The sequence below is a fragment of the Fomitopsis serialis genome, assembly GCF_022376445.1.
Source record: "Fomitopsis serialis strain Sig1Antser10 chromosome Unknown B0H18scaffold_3, whole genome shotgun sequence".
In the NCBI taxonomy this organism is placed as follows: Eukaryota; Fungi; Basidiomycota; class Agaricomycetes; order Polyporales; family Fomitopsidaceae; genus Fomitopsis; species Fomitopsis serialis.
The window spans coordinates 1,580,089-1,594,376 of NW_025954963.1; the positions used below are offsets into that span (position 1 = coordinate 1,580,089).

General features: G+C 59.5%; 4 protein-coding genes across 4 annotated transcripts; 1 reads left to right on the forward strand and 3 right to left on the reverse strand.

Annotated features, from left to right (window-relative positions):
- Positions 1-193: 193 nt before the first annotated feature.
- B0H18DRAFT_868290 (Cdc37 N terminal kinase binding-domain-containing protein) lies at positions 194-1,874 on the reverse strand (the record flags this gene model as incomplete). Its single annotated transcript, XM_048039933.1, has 5 exons — positions 194-677; positions 730-1,169; positions 1,222-1,675; positions 1,726-1,784; positions 1,839-1,874. The coding sequence occupies 5 exons, from the start codon at positions 1,872-1,874 to the stop codon at positions 194-196; spliced, it is 1,473 nt and encodes a 490-aa protein (XP_047900021.1).
- A 1,236-nt stretch (positions 1,875-3,110) lies between these two features.
- On the forward strand, positions 3,111-6,521 carry B0H18DRAFT_1114020 (uncharacterized protein; the record flags this gene model as incomplete). Its single annotated transcript, XM_048033057.1, has 13 exons — positions 3,111-3,551; positions 3,612-3,868; positions 3,925-4,003; positions 4,064-4,177; positions 4,236-4,251; positions 4,306-4,390; positions 4,443-4,484; positions 4,540-4,579; positions 4,631-4,648; positions 4,702-4,740; positions 4,789-5,185; positions 5,253-6,012; positions 6,089-6,521. 13 exons carry the CDS (start codon positions 3,111-3,113, stop codon positions 6,519-6,521), a joined length of 2,721 nt encoding a protein of 906 aa, XP_047900022.1.
- Positions 6,522-10,509: 3,988 nt separating this feature from the next.
- Positions 10,510-11,461, reverse strand: B0H18DRAFT_328810 (uncharacterized protein). The gene has a single exon (XM_048037612.1). The coding sequence runs from the start codon at positions 11,365-11,367 to the stop codon at positions 10,684-10,686; it is 684 nt and encodes a 227-aa protein (XP_047900023.1). The 5' UTR covers positions 11,368-11,461; the 3' UTR covers positions 10,510-10,683.
- Positions 11,462-13,317: 1,856 nt separating this feature from the next.
- B0H18DRAFT_328796 (uncharacterized protein) lies at positions 13,318-14,043 on the reverse strand. The gene has a single exon (XM_048037611.1). It carries the CDS (start codon positions 13,998-14,000, stop codon positions 13,449-13,451), a length of 552 nt encoding a protein of 183 aa, XP_047900024.1. The 5' UTR covers positions 14,001-14,043; the 3' UTR covers positions 13,318-13,448.
- Between the last annotated feature and the right edge of the window lie 245 nt (positions 14,044-14,288).

The following is a 14,288-nucleotide window of genomic DNA, read 5'->3' on the forward strand; positions in this document are numbered from 1 at the left end:
TCTCGAAGCATGTTCTCGAAGCACTGCGCACCGGACAAGTAGCACTGTCAGATTGTTGTGGGCGCACTAAAATGCTACAGTTGGTTGAGACTTCCTGCGATACTACGACGATACACAGCAACACGACGACGACGGAATGACAAGTTACAACGAGACCGTACCAAACTACATCAGCCTGCGCGACGGACACATCTCACGCTACTGCCTTGCCCTTGCCCTTATCCTCTTTCCCCGTCTCGTCCCGAATCCCGCCGTCGGAGAAGTTCAAGATACCGGCGATATCGAGCATCTTGACGACCTGCTCCGCGTCGTCGACCTTCATGTTCCCCAGCACCTTGTTCACCTTGTCGAGCTCCTGCGTTTTCAGCGCCTCCTGCAGCTCCGGCGGGAAGCCGTCGAAGACGTCCCACCGCAGCTGCAGCATCTTGCGCACGTCCTCAATGTTGACGTCTTCGAGGCCCTCGCCCTCGAGCTGGAGGTTTTCGGGCGGCGCGCCGTCGGGGACGTTGAACGAGATCTTCTGCGACGGGTCTTCGGGAACGAGCTGGATCTGCTCGGAGCCCTCCGCCGCTGTCGCTTCCGCCTTGGAGATCCGGACGCGCTCCTTGAGGTGCTTGTACGTGTCTGCGACATCCTTCTCGAACACGGCGGACGCTCGAGGATCGCGGTCGATCATCCTGCCGAAGGGGCTGAGCACCACTAACGCAGCAGCGTGACCGAGCCACTCACTTTCGGAAGAAGACGCGCACGCCATCGCCACCGAGCTTCTCGCAGTACTGAATGAGCAGACTTTGGTTCACGCACTGCTGTGCGTAACGGTACTGCCCGTTGCTTTCCGCTGTAAACCCGGCTACGAGCAAGGCGTCTGAGGCACCTGGAACCATGACGTCCCGGTGGTTCTTGATGAACTCCCAGGATTGCTCGTAACCGCGCAACGGAAGGCGAGAGAACTGCTCTAGTGACGGTGTCAACTCGGGCAGCTCGTCGTCGTCGGTGCTAAGCGAGGCGGATGGGGCGGACGGGGTGGCTTCCTTGAACGTATCGACCGCGACATCGACACCCTTCGGGTTGATGACCTCGAACTCGGTCTTCGCGCTCGTAGCTTTGTTCTTTGGAGGGTCGACCTTGGCACCCTTGATGGGTGGGGGAGCAGGCTGTGGGGGCACATACTTGGTGATCGTTAGTGCCGCGATGCATGTCTGTATGGTCTGGCACACTCACATGCGACTCCCATCCCTCATGAATATCATCGCTCGTGATCTTTTTCTTTGACTCCTCCTCCAGCTGTTCCAGCTCCTTCCTCAGCTTCGCTTGGTGCTCGCCCATCTGCTTGATGTGCTTCCTCAAGCCAGCCTCTAGCGCATCACCCAGCTTCGGGTCGTCAGGTTCCATGCCCGACCTCTTGATCTCATCCCACACTTGCAGCATCAACGAGAGCAGCATGTCGTCGTAGGTCTTCTGACCGGGCGCGTCGGTGGGTGGCTTGTCGGGGGACGGGCTAGCCTTGAACTGCTCCGTCAGGGAAGAGAAACGTGGGGGCCCTTGTGCTGCGACCTCGTCCGCGATGGTACGCAACCGCGGTCCAAGCACATCATTGCACGCGATGTCTGCTTCCAGCTGTGCCGTACGGCGTCGGTGTACCTCGCGCTTCTCGTGTATGTCGCGCTGCTTCCATCTGCAACAAAGGTCATAACGCGTCATCTTCAGCACCGAGCCGAGACGCACCTTACCAGAGACTTGTGGTCGACGTTCGGGTGTCCCTCGATGTCTGAATCGTCGGAGATCTAGTGCATCGTCGCGTCGGCAAGACGTCGCGGTGGGGTGACATCGGCACTGACCTCGAGTGCATCCCACTTGGAGTAGTTGAGAGGCATGCTTGCAAGCAGAGAGGATCGATATTCAATGAGCTTGTGTAGGCTTGTGTGCTCGGAGAGACGGTAGATGTGTGGATGGAGTGTGCGGGAGTGGATGTGGCTGAGCAGTGGCGAGGACCAAATACAGCATCCGGTATACTCGGGAAGCTTCTCGAACCGGCCGCCATCGATCAAAGCCGATCCGGGCACGACTCGGAGACGACCTGGCCTGGATGGGGTCGAGGAAACATCGCCCCGACCTTCATTTCGTTCCTTATACGGCCGTCCTCATCAAGTTCGTGCTTAGGACATGCCTACGGGAGACGGGCATATTCCTTTTGGCCTGCGACGCAACAAATCCGGCACGTCTTCCAAGATGCAACAACCTCATTGGCAGCGACTCTTCCGAAGAGCCCATCACATAAATATATACAGAGCTTTCGATGACTGCCGTATTGCCGATACGGTTGGATTGCGTACTAGTACGTTGTGTGGATGTACCGCAGTTGCTAGTTCATCGTACTTATTATACTTATTAGAAGAGTCGGAGTCACAGTTTACAGCGACGAATCCTGCCAAGGCCTGGTGGGTCCTTGTTGCGCCGTATAACCGCTCATTTTTGCTAATCTAGGCCTGGTTATCAGTCCTTGGTCGCGCTTTAGTTGGCATAGCATCCCTTGCCACAAGCCTATCTCCTGGGAGCCGGAAATGCCATTGGCAGAAGTCAATAGTCATCGCTTGTCAGAATGATCGTATGGGGCCTCATGCCCATGCCCAAGGCCATATATTCATTTAGCGCGGACCTGTGGATGCGAAGACGCCATGGGCACGACGTTCTATCCCTGCCTATTTGCGCTACCCAGATTTGGGTCGAGCCGTCGAACCTCGCTGCCCCACAAATCGCAATCTGATCGGGGAGATTCATGAGAGATATGTGGTTAGGCACTGCACCCGTACTCCGGAGCGGCATTTCCTTCCATATGGCGCACCCTGTCGGAGCTGATACAACCAGGCTATTACTTCTCGCAACGACATGGCGGCTTACCTCCAGACCGTCTTCCCCCGGGCCTGCACCACGGTCGAGCTGCTGCCCACACATCACCGCCGCCGTCGACCCAGTGTATCGCAGCGACCGTACCTACCACGTCCGACAGTCGTAAGCAGACGGATCCCTCGTAATGTCATGGTCGCTCACCACGCATGCCTAGTCCTGGTAGCGCTTATAGTGCGAATAGCGCGCGTGAGCAGTTGGCGACGATGGCCACGCAGCACCCCATGGCAATTCCGAACCGCAACGGCCTCTCCCATCCTCTCCGCCACGAGGTTTCTCACGAGTCAGTGAGAAGCCATACACAAGCGGGCCCAGCCGACGTGCGCCCAGCCGAGACCCAGTCGAGTGTCCATCATGCCCCTCAGGCTTCTTCATCCGACCACCACCCACCCCTCGCACAGCGAATTGCGTCTACCTTGCGACGGTCGAGCAGCGCTGCTCTTCTACTGCAAGAAAGACAGCCAGAGGAAACGGCTATCAGACCTTCACAACCCTGGATCACTGGCCCGTCGCGATGTTCATCTAGTCCCTCGAGCTCGATCGACAGCCAGCCATCTACAGCTACTTCACGCCCTTCGAACGTATCGGGCCGCGCAAGTCTCTCACACTCCGCCGGCTCACACGAGTGGACCCCTGCTGCTAATTCAGTACAGTGCCATCACTTTTGCAGAGGCCGCTCAGAGTCTGACGATGGCACCTGCACCTAGGAAAACTCATACCACGATCCAAATCGCAGACGCCAAGACAGCCGTTCTGCAAACGTCTACACAGACTCAGGGCACGGTAGCGCGGACTCGGACGCGTTCGAGAGCGAAGAGGTAAACCTGACCGCGCTGAGACGCATCGTCGAGAAGATGGAACAGCGAGAAGCGCAATTCATAAAGCGCAATGGGCGGAAGCTTCACCGATACCCAGCCAGCGCGGTGCCGTACCCGCGAAGCTACGATCGCACAGTCGTGGACCAGTGAGTAGTCGTCACGCACGAGGGAACGTCCGGTTCGGATAACACCGTGAGAATAGCGATGTGTGGTGTATGATGTGGTCGCAACAGCTCTCTGGGAAGGTCGCGTGGCACTTGTTCAACACGCCACCGCAAAGAGTGTGCGTGACGTCAAGCTTCCTTCTTTGTTGCGAGAGGGAGACTGATACCTACGAACAGTTTGGATCTTGGATGCGGCAAGTTATACATGATATTGCATCTCATTTCTTCCTGAACGCAACTGCGTCTTTAGGGACAGGCACTTGGATTCTAGATGCAGCCAAATCGTGGAAGGTATGCGCAGAAAAAGATAAATGCTATAATGGCGTCCGCTGACGTTTGCATTCCGCAGGACGCTCACTTCGTCGGTCCGTGTTTGACCGTGCTGTGTACCAACCCTGCCTGACAAGTGTGACACATAGGTTTGGACGTTGTCCCTCTTCATCCGAACCTTGAAGAGATCGACCCAATACTAGCGTGGCGAGTCACATGGGTCCAAGCGAACTTGTACGTCCACATCTTATCACTCAACGTGAGTCTAGCTTCAATCCCTCGACAGTCTTGAACGCCTACCCTTCGACGATGGGGAATTCGACTTCGTGTAAGTGGAACGGGCATTAGTACACCGCCGCGTCTTCTGACGCGATATCACACAGTCACGTACGGCGAGTAGCACGAGGTATTCCAGAAGACAAGGTCTGTATCGCAGTATCTCAGTCTCGTTGACATATCTGACATACGGGACAGTGGGACCATGTACTTGAGGTCTGATACACACTATTCCCGACTCGAGCTGAGCGGCTGACACATTGTGACAGGAAATATCGCGCATAATGAAACCCGGCGGCGCAGTCGAAGTATGTGCTATTTCTGAAACAGCGGACCACATCTCACCGTATGATTAGTTAACAGAAGAAGATATATCCTTTCCCGGAATTCGTCAGCAAACTCCTGTGAAGAGTGACGACGCCCCCACAAGCAATACACCAGACCAACAGCCATCTACGATGGGCTCCCCGCTTGCACGGCCGCGCGCTCCCACACCGTCATCCATGACAAGCTACGAACAAAATATACCCTTATCCGCGATACCCAGTATACCGCAAAGCACGTCCAGCAAGTCGGCTGCAGGTTCCAAGATGTCGCCGAACGATCTCTCGCATAATGTGCCTGACGAGCCTCCCATCAACCCGCATGACCACTCGCTTCTAGAATTCATCTACAACGAGATGCATGCGGCCAAGTTTATCAACCTCGCACCGCTGTCACTGCTGAGCAATATGTTGCCTTTGTACTTCCAAGGTCAGCTCGAAATCCATGTCTTCAGACGTCCATCGACAGTATGTGTATGTTGACAAAGTTGCCACAGGGGTACGCACACACCCTCCGCTGGTAGTCATGTTCCCCCCTCCGCCCCACGAATCCTGCAACCTCGGCACTGTGCCTGACCCCGCACCGCCTCCCCTAACAACCAGCTACGCCATTCCCTCACAAGACAAGGTGTCGCCGTCCGAGGGTGGGTCTGAACCGGCGGACGACCTGATGAGCTCGGAGACCATCGCTGTGCGACTCGAGCGGCTCGATCTCACACGGATCAACCCAAGCGCAGACGGAAAGACGCCCTTCGTGTCCGTCCCGCAGCTTGTCTCCGGCGCTGCCAAGTACCTCAGTGCGGACATGGCGCGGTATACCGCGTATGCGCCACGGTCGCTTTTCCAGCCGAACAAATTCCAGCAGAAAGGACCGGCGCCGCCCCTGCCTAAGGGCGCGAAAGGCGGCGACTCGCAGAATGGCGGGGACGCTAAGGAAACGTGGGGTGAGGAACGCCTCCCCATCACCGCAGTCAAGTGTGATACCAGGACGCTCAATCTGCACCTAAGCGTAAGGGTGCAGGAGGTGCTTGCCTGCGCAGAGGCGATGTGGGACTTCGTGGAGGCGTACCAGGAGAGGGCGGGAGTGGATCTGACGTGGGGCAAGGCTTCGTCGATGACATCTTCATCCACGGGATCGGACGCCTCGAACATGGCGCCTCGGAGGCCGGTGCAAAAGACCACCAGGAATCCCAAGTGGAAGCAGCTACTGGGTTTGCAGAGGTCGCACTTCGACGCACTGCTTATGCGCTTCAAATTGTGAGCATCGTCTGCCATTTTTCCTGTTTCAATCCGTGGCTGTCATGAAGTAACGTAGCTGACATGACTGCGCCAGTGACATGGAGGACTGCTTGGGCTTCGACGCAGTACTGGAAGACCGCCTCGGATGGAACCCAGTGTCCCTCTCGCGCAGCGAGGAACGCATGGAATTCGACGCCATGTGCGATGCCTGGGCGGACCACCAAGAGGTGCTTGCTAGATCGCGTACGTCTAGCGGCAAGGACAGCGTACCCCGGTTGAGCACGCCGCCCCTCACACGTTCCTCGTTGTCGATGGAGCCTCACACCTTTCGGACTAGCGAAGGTCAGGACACATTGCGGGGACCGAAGTCAGGCGCATATCCTGCGCTGCAGAAAGTACGCGAGTCGGGCGACGTGAGGTACTCCCAGGGCGAGTCGTTCACCAGCAGGCCCCGCCGTCAGCAGCCCATCCCGCCACACGAGCGCCTGAGTAGGACGATACGCTCGTTCGTAGCGTTCAAGCCGTAAGGGGGGTGGAGGAGCGCTGCGCCTCACCGGCCGAGACCGCTGATCCATCATCGGAACCGAGCGTCATGCGCCAGGATGGAGCACAACATGGCAACAGGCCCCGACCTCGTTCACGATTCCGGTGCTGACACGGTACGTTTTGGGAAGATGACAGCGCAGGGGCGCGACAATGGGAAGGTGGCAATGGTCCTGATCCCGACGCAGCGGGGGGAGGTTACCCAGTTGGTCGCGAAGGGGCGACGGGTGCATCGGCGCGTTCTACAGAACCCGATCCAGGTGGTCTGTTCTCGGCGTCGCGAAGCTTCATTTCCGGACGCCACAGTGCGCGGGGGGCGTGGCACGTCGCCCCGGGCGGTATCTTGACAGGGAAGAAGAAGGCGACCTCGCTCATTGAGGACTGTACGGCTCGCACTTCGTACGTACGGGCCTATGCGATCGAGCGCACCTCCGTGCACCGGTCCTCCACGATGTCGGGTCTAGCCCCCTCCAGGAGGTCGCAAATACCAAGAACGAACCCCTCCCGGGTTCTGATGCAGCTTCTCTGGGCCTCTCGTGCCAGCGTGTAGTCAGCGTACGATGCGGCGATCTATCTCCCCGTCGGTGATACTCCGCAAATGAAGCTTCCTGCAAATAAACGCCCCCATGAAATCTTGTTTAAACCTCGTGTGGGTGCGATGCGCTGATCATTAACGGTGCGTATTCTGCTGTGAGTAATCCTCCCAGGGCCCTTGGGGCACAACATCACTTGCTTTCGAGGCGCTCGCAGGATCCGAGTTCCGTGGTCTACACTACGAGTGGCTGGCCTCTGCTGACCGTTGGGTGCCTGTCGTATCGTTCGTACTGAGCGGGCACAGCCCATACACATGCTCCTGCTCATCAGACGTCGTCGGGCGCCATTACGCCGGCTCATATCAGAGGACCCTAATAAGGTGCGAAGACTGCCTTTCCGGGGCAAACCTGCCTTTCCTGTCCGACGTCCGTTCATGAGTAGTAAGGTATGCACCACAGGGGCCGAGCATCGTGCACCACTTGGCTCAGGGACTCATGAAGCTCCTGTGCACTACTGATCGTAAGCCGTGGGTCTGCCTTCTGTTCTGCTTCAAGCTCGCACCCCAGAGGCGAGACTCGGAGTGGGACGTCCGGCCGCTCGGATGAGCCTATTTGGCGAGTTCATTCTGGACCGAGGTGTCTGCCATCCACGTGTTGTGAGACAAAGACGAGTGAAGAGACTCGGGCAAGGATTCCACGCTGAGGAGGACAAATAAGCTCTCTTCATTAGATGTATCTATGTACTCTGTTCGGCTCTGGACTGCAAAGTCCAAAATCCCACCCACCGATCCAATAGACTTCGAGTTGCTACGCAACGCCGCGACCGGCCCACACTCCGAACCATGGGAGCCTCCGCCCACCGCTCTCCCAGGCCGACTTCGCGTCCCTGGCCATGGCCGCGGGCCTCGAACGTCGAAGAACCGAAGCGCACGCTAGGCCGGGACGAATTTAGGTGAGGATTCATCTCGGGTCTTTTCATGCATGCATCCCATTGGCCTCGGGAGAAGGCGTCGGCGCGCGATTGGCGGCCGGAGGGCCTGGAGCGAGATGCCTTCATGTTTGCGGACCCTCGCCAATGCGCTGCTCTAGGATTGGCCACGTGGAGGGTCGGTGTCGCGGAAGTGGAAGTGGAAGCGAGGGAAGGGAGAGTTGGAGGAGGGCGAGATAAGACTGAGGCGAATGGTCCACTGGCATGGCTATTTGGCTATGAGCTCATGGGAGTAGGCTAGTAGAGTGTGGTCCGAAGCTTAAGGACGTTTACTCATCCACCTGCGTATGATCCCATGGAACCACAACCGAATACTTCGCGCCCCGGTGTCTGCGAGGCATGCTCTTAAACTCCCGGGCGCGTTTCCCCTTGAAGCTGAGAAGCGGTCCACTGACATATCAAGTTGTCGAAGTGCTACCTTCGAGTACGTAACTGTCAAATACACAAGACGGTGGTGTCCATAGATGCCCAAGCCGATAGCGGGAAGCACTGCAGCTATCCAGAACGGAGACAGTGATGTTCTCAGTGCTTGTTATTTGTCTCGCGCCGCGCCGAATTTCACTGCTGCGTTAGCCCCAGGCCGAATACACACCCTGTAAACAATGAGAACACAAGGACCAAACAGCCATAAGTCCTACAGTGCATCAAAGTATCATTTCCGGAACGAACGCAGAAGGTCAAAGTCCCTGAAATTACATTCGGGGATCAAACAATTGATGCTACAGTACGGACGAACATGGCATGCATGGGCAAAAGCCCGAGGCCTGTTTGTCTTCGAAGCCCGGAGGCCGTCAATGAAAGTGAACAGTTAGACAAGGCAGAATAGCGCGGACGACAAAATGGACTGTCCTATCATAATGGAAGCCACATGAGCGGGGCGCTCACAATATGTATTGCGCGTCAAAGTCATAGACTAAGACTCTGCGTAAATGAGTGCAGCGGAGGGCTATGGTCAAATATGCGATCATGAATGCATCCACAGTGTCTCTGGGGAAGCCACATTCTCATTAAGGACGAGGTATGAATCGAATGAAGCAACGCGTCACGGGGAGGACTCGAGGAGTCGAGCACGCACCGACGAACGGTACGAGAACCAACTTCCATGAGCTGATCTGGACCCCGCACACGGCGACGCGGCGACGGACATGTACCAGACGAGGCACCCACGCACCAACAGCAGCCGTCTTCGCCCCCGGGCCCTCTCTCCCCCTATTGAGCCCCACAGCCATGGACGCTGAACCATCCACTATCATGCACAGTTCCCACCGGCAGAGCGCAACAGCGACATGCCGAATCGAGTTGCGCAGGCTAACTATCATCGACGCTCGCCCAACACGGCAGGCCTCGTGGCCCCGCATCGAGCGACGTCGACGTGCGGGCCCAGCGAAGGTTCAGGGAAGGCGCCACAGCTGATCGCAGGGACACGTTCATTCATTGGATGCACGGCGAACAATGCAGCGCTGTGGTTCCGTCAGCGCACTGTGGCAGAGATGTCGTATCATGAAGGAAGTGCACGCCGGCGTACCACTGCACCATTGTCCCGGCCCTTTCTACTTTTCGATCCACCCGTGGGTTCGTCCCAGCAGTTCCTCACCAGCTGCAGGACAATCCGAGCCGCGTTCAGCAGAGCCCACGGTCGAGAAGCGTAGCGATAGGCTCGATGCAGACTCTGCGGGACGGACCATACGCAAAGGAGAGAACAATGACGAAGGGCTCGTGGCGCGCTCACCCACACCGCTTCCTAAATCGAGCCATGCCCCAGGCCACAGCGCATCGGCACCAAAGCGGCATGCACCTGAGCCCACATTCCCACCGGGAAGAGGCCCAAGCTCAAGCCTCGGGAGTTCTCGGACACGATGCACGACGCACGGTGCACGCTCCCGTCTGTGACCCACGAACGTCTATGTAATCATCACACCGTGTCCCAACCGTGTCCTTCATGGTCTTCCCTTGCCCACCCGCCGCTTCGGGCAGGGATCCGCGCGCGCACCTACCCTGGCCCAACACAGAGCCCGAAGCGTAGCATGCCGCACTAGGCCGTCCGCATCTGGATCAGAACTCTGCCCACCCGAGATGGAACCCAGTCCGACAGCCTGTGCGCACAGCGGCAATGCACTGTACAACGTCCGGCGCTCTCGAGGTCCTGGGACCAGCGGCGGGTCTACTCAGGCGCAGACGCCCCGAGTCCAACGCCTGTACATAGCCACGCGCCCAACGTCCGCGTCAGCACCGGATGCAGCACCACAGTGGTCCTGTTGTGCACGGAAATCGCGCTAGAGAGCCTCTGGGGCCGAGGCCCATCCGTCCCTTCCTCGATTTAGTCTCAGCAAGTACGTGGGATCGCCCGCACACACGCTTGGCCCACCAGGAACGCGGTCCTCCCACGGAGCGTGCTTAGAGTCTGCTAAGGCGTCGGACTGCGACCATACCCAGTTGGGCCCGGCGGCAACCTCGACTCGGGAGGCGTTTGGCGCGCGCTTGCGCGGCGGAGGCTAGGCCAGCCAATTGATCGCCAGCGACAGGCGGGCGTATGGATCCTGGAACTCGGAAGTCTCATCATATCCGCTCAGCACGGAATGAACGGGGGATCGAAACCACGTCCCCCTTCTCTGTGTGCCTTGGCCGTTAGGGACAAGTACGCGATCCATTGTTGCCGCTGTCGTGAGTCCGACAAATCATTGAAGTCGATTTAGGACCCTGTACGCACAGCTTCCTAGAGACGAGGGTGCTGCTCTGCGCCGCGTACGTCTTCGGACTGGTGCTATAGAGCGGCGGGCAGAGGTCCGAATGTGACGAGCCTCCGTGCGCTCCGCCACTCCGTCTGCGCTCGCCTTCGAACTCGAGCGGGTGCAGTCGCCACCAAGCGAGCGACGTACAGGCTCCGAGCGCACACTGGAGATGCAAGGGGCAACCCGACCCTGCAGTGCGATCGCCCGCCCGCTTGGTAGCGTGTTCGCGCCTCGAGATCCAGCGAACACGTCCCGCGTCCCCGGGTACGGGCGCTGAACGTTGAACCGCCGGCATACATTTCGGGCAACCCTCCTTCCTACCTTGGGCATCCCACACCAGTCGGCGCCTGCACTCTGGAGGTATTTCAGCACGTCGTCCAGGAGCAGCACGAGAACTTGATCCCAACGAGCCACGTTGGGCGGTCATGGGCGCCTCCGCGAGGCCTCGACTGAGCGGGGAGTGAGGAGATCGTCGGAGAGAGACACGGAAGGACCGCGGTTGAGCGTTTCGGGCAGTCGAGTTTCCTATCTCGGGCCTGTCCATTATGGTCCGCGCGCGATCTGTCCCAGTTCGGCTCATCCGTCCAATTTGAATGACGACCAGGTCCGTTTGCCTTTCTCTGTTCGGCGTGGTCTTCACCACCGCCGGCGGAACGATGAGGTACGGCAAGTGTATGTAGGACAAACCAAGGACAAACGGACCGTCCTGGGCTCGATCCAGGGGCGTGTCCGAGTCCACCGTCGAACTTCGCGCGTCTATGTGATCGATGTTGTTCCAAGAAGAGGCCAGACACGGAAGGGCCACGTTCAGAACCTTTACAGCAGTTCAAAGTCCCTATATATCCCGACCCTGTCAATGGCCAGACCGCGATCCGTCCGAGCTGCGAGCATCAAGCTCAAGGCCGCCTTCGTGCGCACGTCATCCACCCAGCAACACCTCGGCTCAGCTGCAGCCCGGGAGGGGTGCCCGAGTCGGACATTCGACCTTCGAACTTCGAACTGAACATCATCGCGTGCCCGGGCGATCGGTGTGCGTGCGTTATTTCGGGAACGAACCCTCCTCGTCCGAGCGGTTCGGTTTACTAATTGAGACTCGACGTACGCGTTCCTTGAGCAGACCGCGATCCGTCCTCGCTGCGAGTGTCAAGCCCGCCTTCGCGCGTACGTCATCCGCCCAGCAACGCCGACGGTGAAGCGCGCCAGCCTCACTACTACTCGGCCCACTCGCAGCGACCCCGACCCGCCCCTCCCTGCGCCGAGGAACAGCAGACGGGATCACGGGCTTAGGACGAACGCACCTAGGTCCAACTTCGAGCCTCCGGAATGGGCAACCGCCCTGTTCTTCTGGTACGCAGCCGAGTTGGGAGGGCCGACGCGCGGTACGTCATAGAGGCTCGTGAGGGGCGGAACTGGTTACGAGGGCTGGCACGAGGTTACTGCAAGGATTTCGAGCGGCCCGCGTCTACACGGAAGCCAGGTCTGCGGCGATGTTGAGGCGTCGAGGAACGGAGCGGGCGTCGATGCACCAGATGTGTACCGCGCGAGGTTGGACGTAAGTGGACGCAGGGCGTGATCCCGAGAGCTACTGGCACGCGGTAGCTTGCTGTCTAGTAGGACGTTGACTGCGCGTCACGAAGGCTAGGTGGTCGCAGGACGGAGGAAGCTTCGGGCGTGTGCATGCTCGAGTTCTGGACGAGAAACTCGGTGCACGGACAGCTGGGCACATAGGATGTAGTACATGTGCAGCGCGTCCGCATCCGTCCACTCCGTAATACCCGGACGATCGCCCGCGTACACACATACACACGTGGCCGCGCTCGATCGTTCGCAAGTTCGAGCCACAAGGTTCACAGAGCCGGAGATGGGAGCCGTGACACAGACGCACTGACCACGGCCACCGCAAGTCCCGAGCGGTGCTGACAGAGAGTGTGTGTGGTACAGCCCCCGACGCATAGATAACTGTGGCACGCAGCCGGATCCAGTCACATCTCGTACGCCGTGACTCGCCGCCAGTGCCCACAGCAGGCGGCTGTGCGGGCGCGGCCGCTACGAGACGAGAGCGCACCTAATCCGGTGCATGCGGATCCGCTGCCGACTGCGGGGTAGAGTGCAGCGGAGGATCCAGCGTCCAGCCGGAGGGCATGCTAGCAGCACGTACGAGCGGGAGCCTGAGAGCAGTGCCGTCCGAGACGCGCAGGGCAGGGAAGCCGCACCGCGCAGAAGGCAGGGGATTTGCCAATTCGGGCGTGCACGAGAGCTCCTCAGGCTGGCCTCGGGGCCACATCCGTGGAGCGCGTCCCTGCCCCCGTCTTCGCGCATTGAGTTCCGCGGGCGGGTGCGGGGGGCCTATCAGTTGTGGTAGAGTTTGTCGTGCGTGCAGAGGAAAGGGGCGAGCCTAGAAGCGTGATACCTGTGGCAGAGCTGGACGTAGTTTGAGGGGCACGGAGAGGCCAGTGGCATTCAGCCGCAAGAGGCACTGAGGCGGGGGCGCCGCGGCATGCGACTGCGCGGGGCTGTGGCCGCTGGCCGCCATTCCGGCTGAGCATACAGGGTATTACAGTGATACGGCGCATACGAGCGAGTCAGCAAGCCAGTATGTGGTCGGGAGGCCCGCACACAGCGGTGCCGCATCCGAGACACTGGCGTTCATCAACAAATAGCTTATATGGTGTGTCGCCTGCCTAATGCGCGCGCTGCACAGGCTCCGCGCGTTTGGTACGAGCGCGCGGCGGTGCGTGCGTGGCCGGGAGTCGAGGGCGGTGGGCGACGGACGTGCTCGGCTGTGTTGGGGTGGGAGGCTGGAGGGCGATCGGCGGCGCGGGGGATGGGCGTGGGCAGATGGATCTGAGGTGCCTTCGAGATGCGAGGCGGAAGCAAATCTGCGCTGGCTGATGCCTCCATGGAACACGGACATGGACGCGCCTCGCCACTGGCCGCTCGCTCGCTGAACGGCAGACCGTCGTGAAGACCCTGAGCGAGCGCTGGCACGGAGAGCAATGCGCTAAGGCGAGGAGAAATGGCAGCTAAGCAGCGCGTCCACAGGAACTCGGTGCAGGTGAGTCTAGCGCAACGACGACCACGACGCCGCCGCTGCCGGGGACGACGAGCAGGGTGCGCCGGCAGCGAGCGCGTCCCGGAGGACAAAAGGCCGTCCGGCGTGTGGAACGGTGGACAATGCGGGGACAGAGGCGCCGCCAAGCCGGGCCACCGCATCAGATCGCAACGCGAGGCGGGGGACGGATCTGGGATGCATGGCGATCTCCCGATTGGGCGACGCCTTCGGGGTGCTCGGATGACTGAGCGCCCCAATATAGCAGCCGACCTGCCATATGCGCCCGCGTGCCTGGCCTGCCGGATCCAGCGGTCATGCGTCGCCCGGCGAGGCGCGCAGGCGCAGCGCGAACGTGTCCGTGCGCGATGCACACTGCGCGGGTGGGCACAGCGGGGCAGCTGCCAGTCTGGCAGGGCAACGGCAGCGGACAGCAAACGAGCGATGCGGTG

Coding starts and splice junctions, on each gene's coding strand:
- B0H18DRAFT_328796 (XM_048037611.1), bottom strand. CDS start 14,000: ATGCGGTGGCCCGGCTTGGCGGCGCCTCTGTCCCCGCATTGTCCACCG.
- B0H18DRAFT_328810 (XM_048037612.1), bottom strand. CDS start 11,367: ATGAGCCGAACTGGGACAGATCGCGCGCGGACCATAATGGACAGGCCC.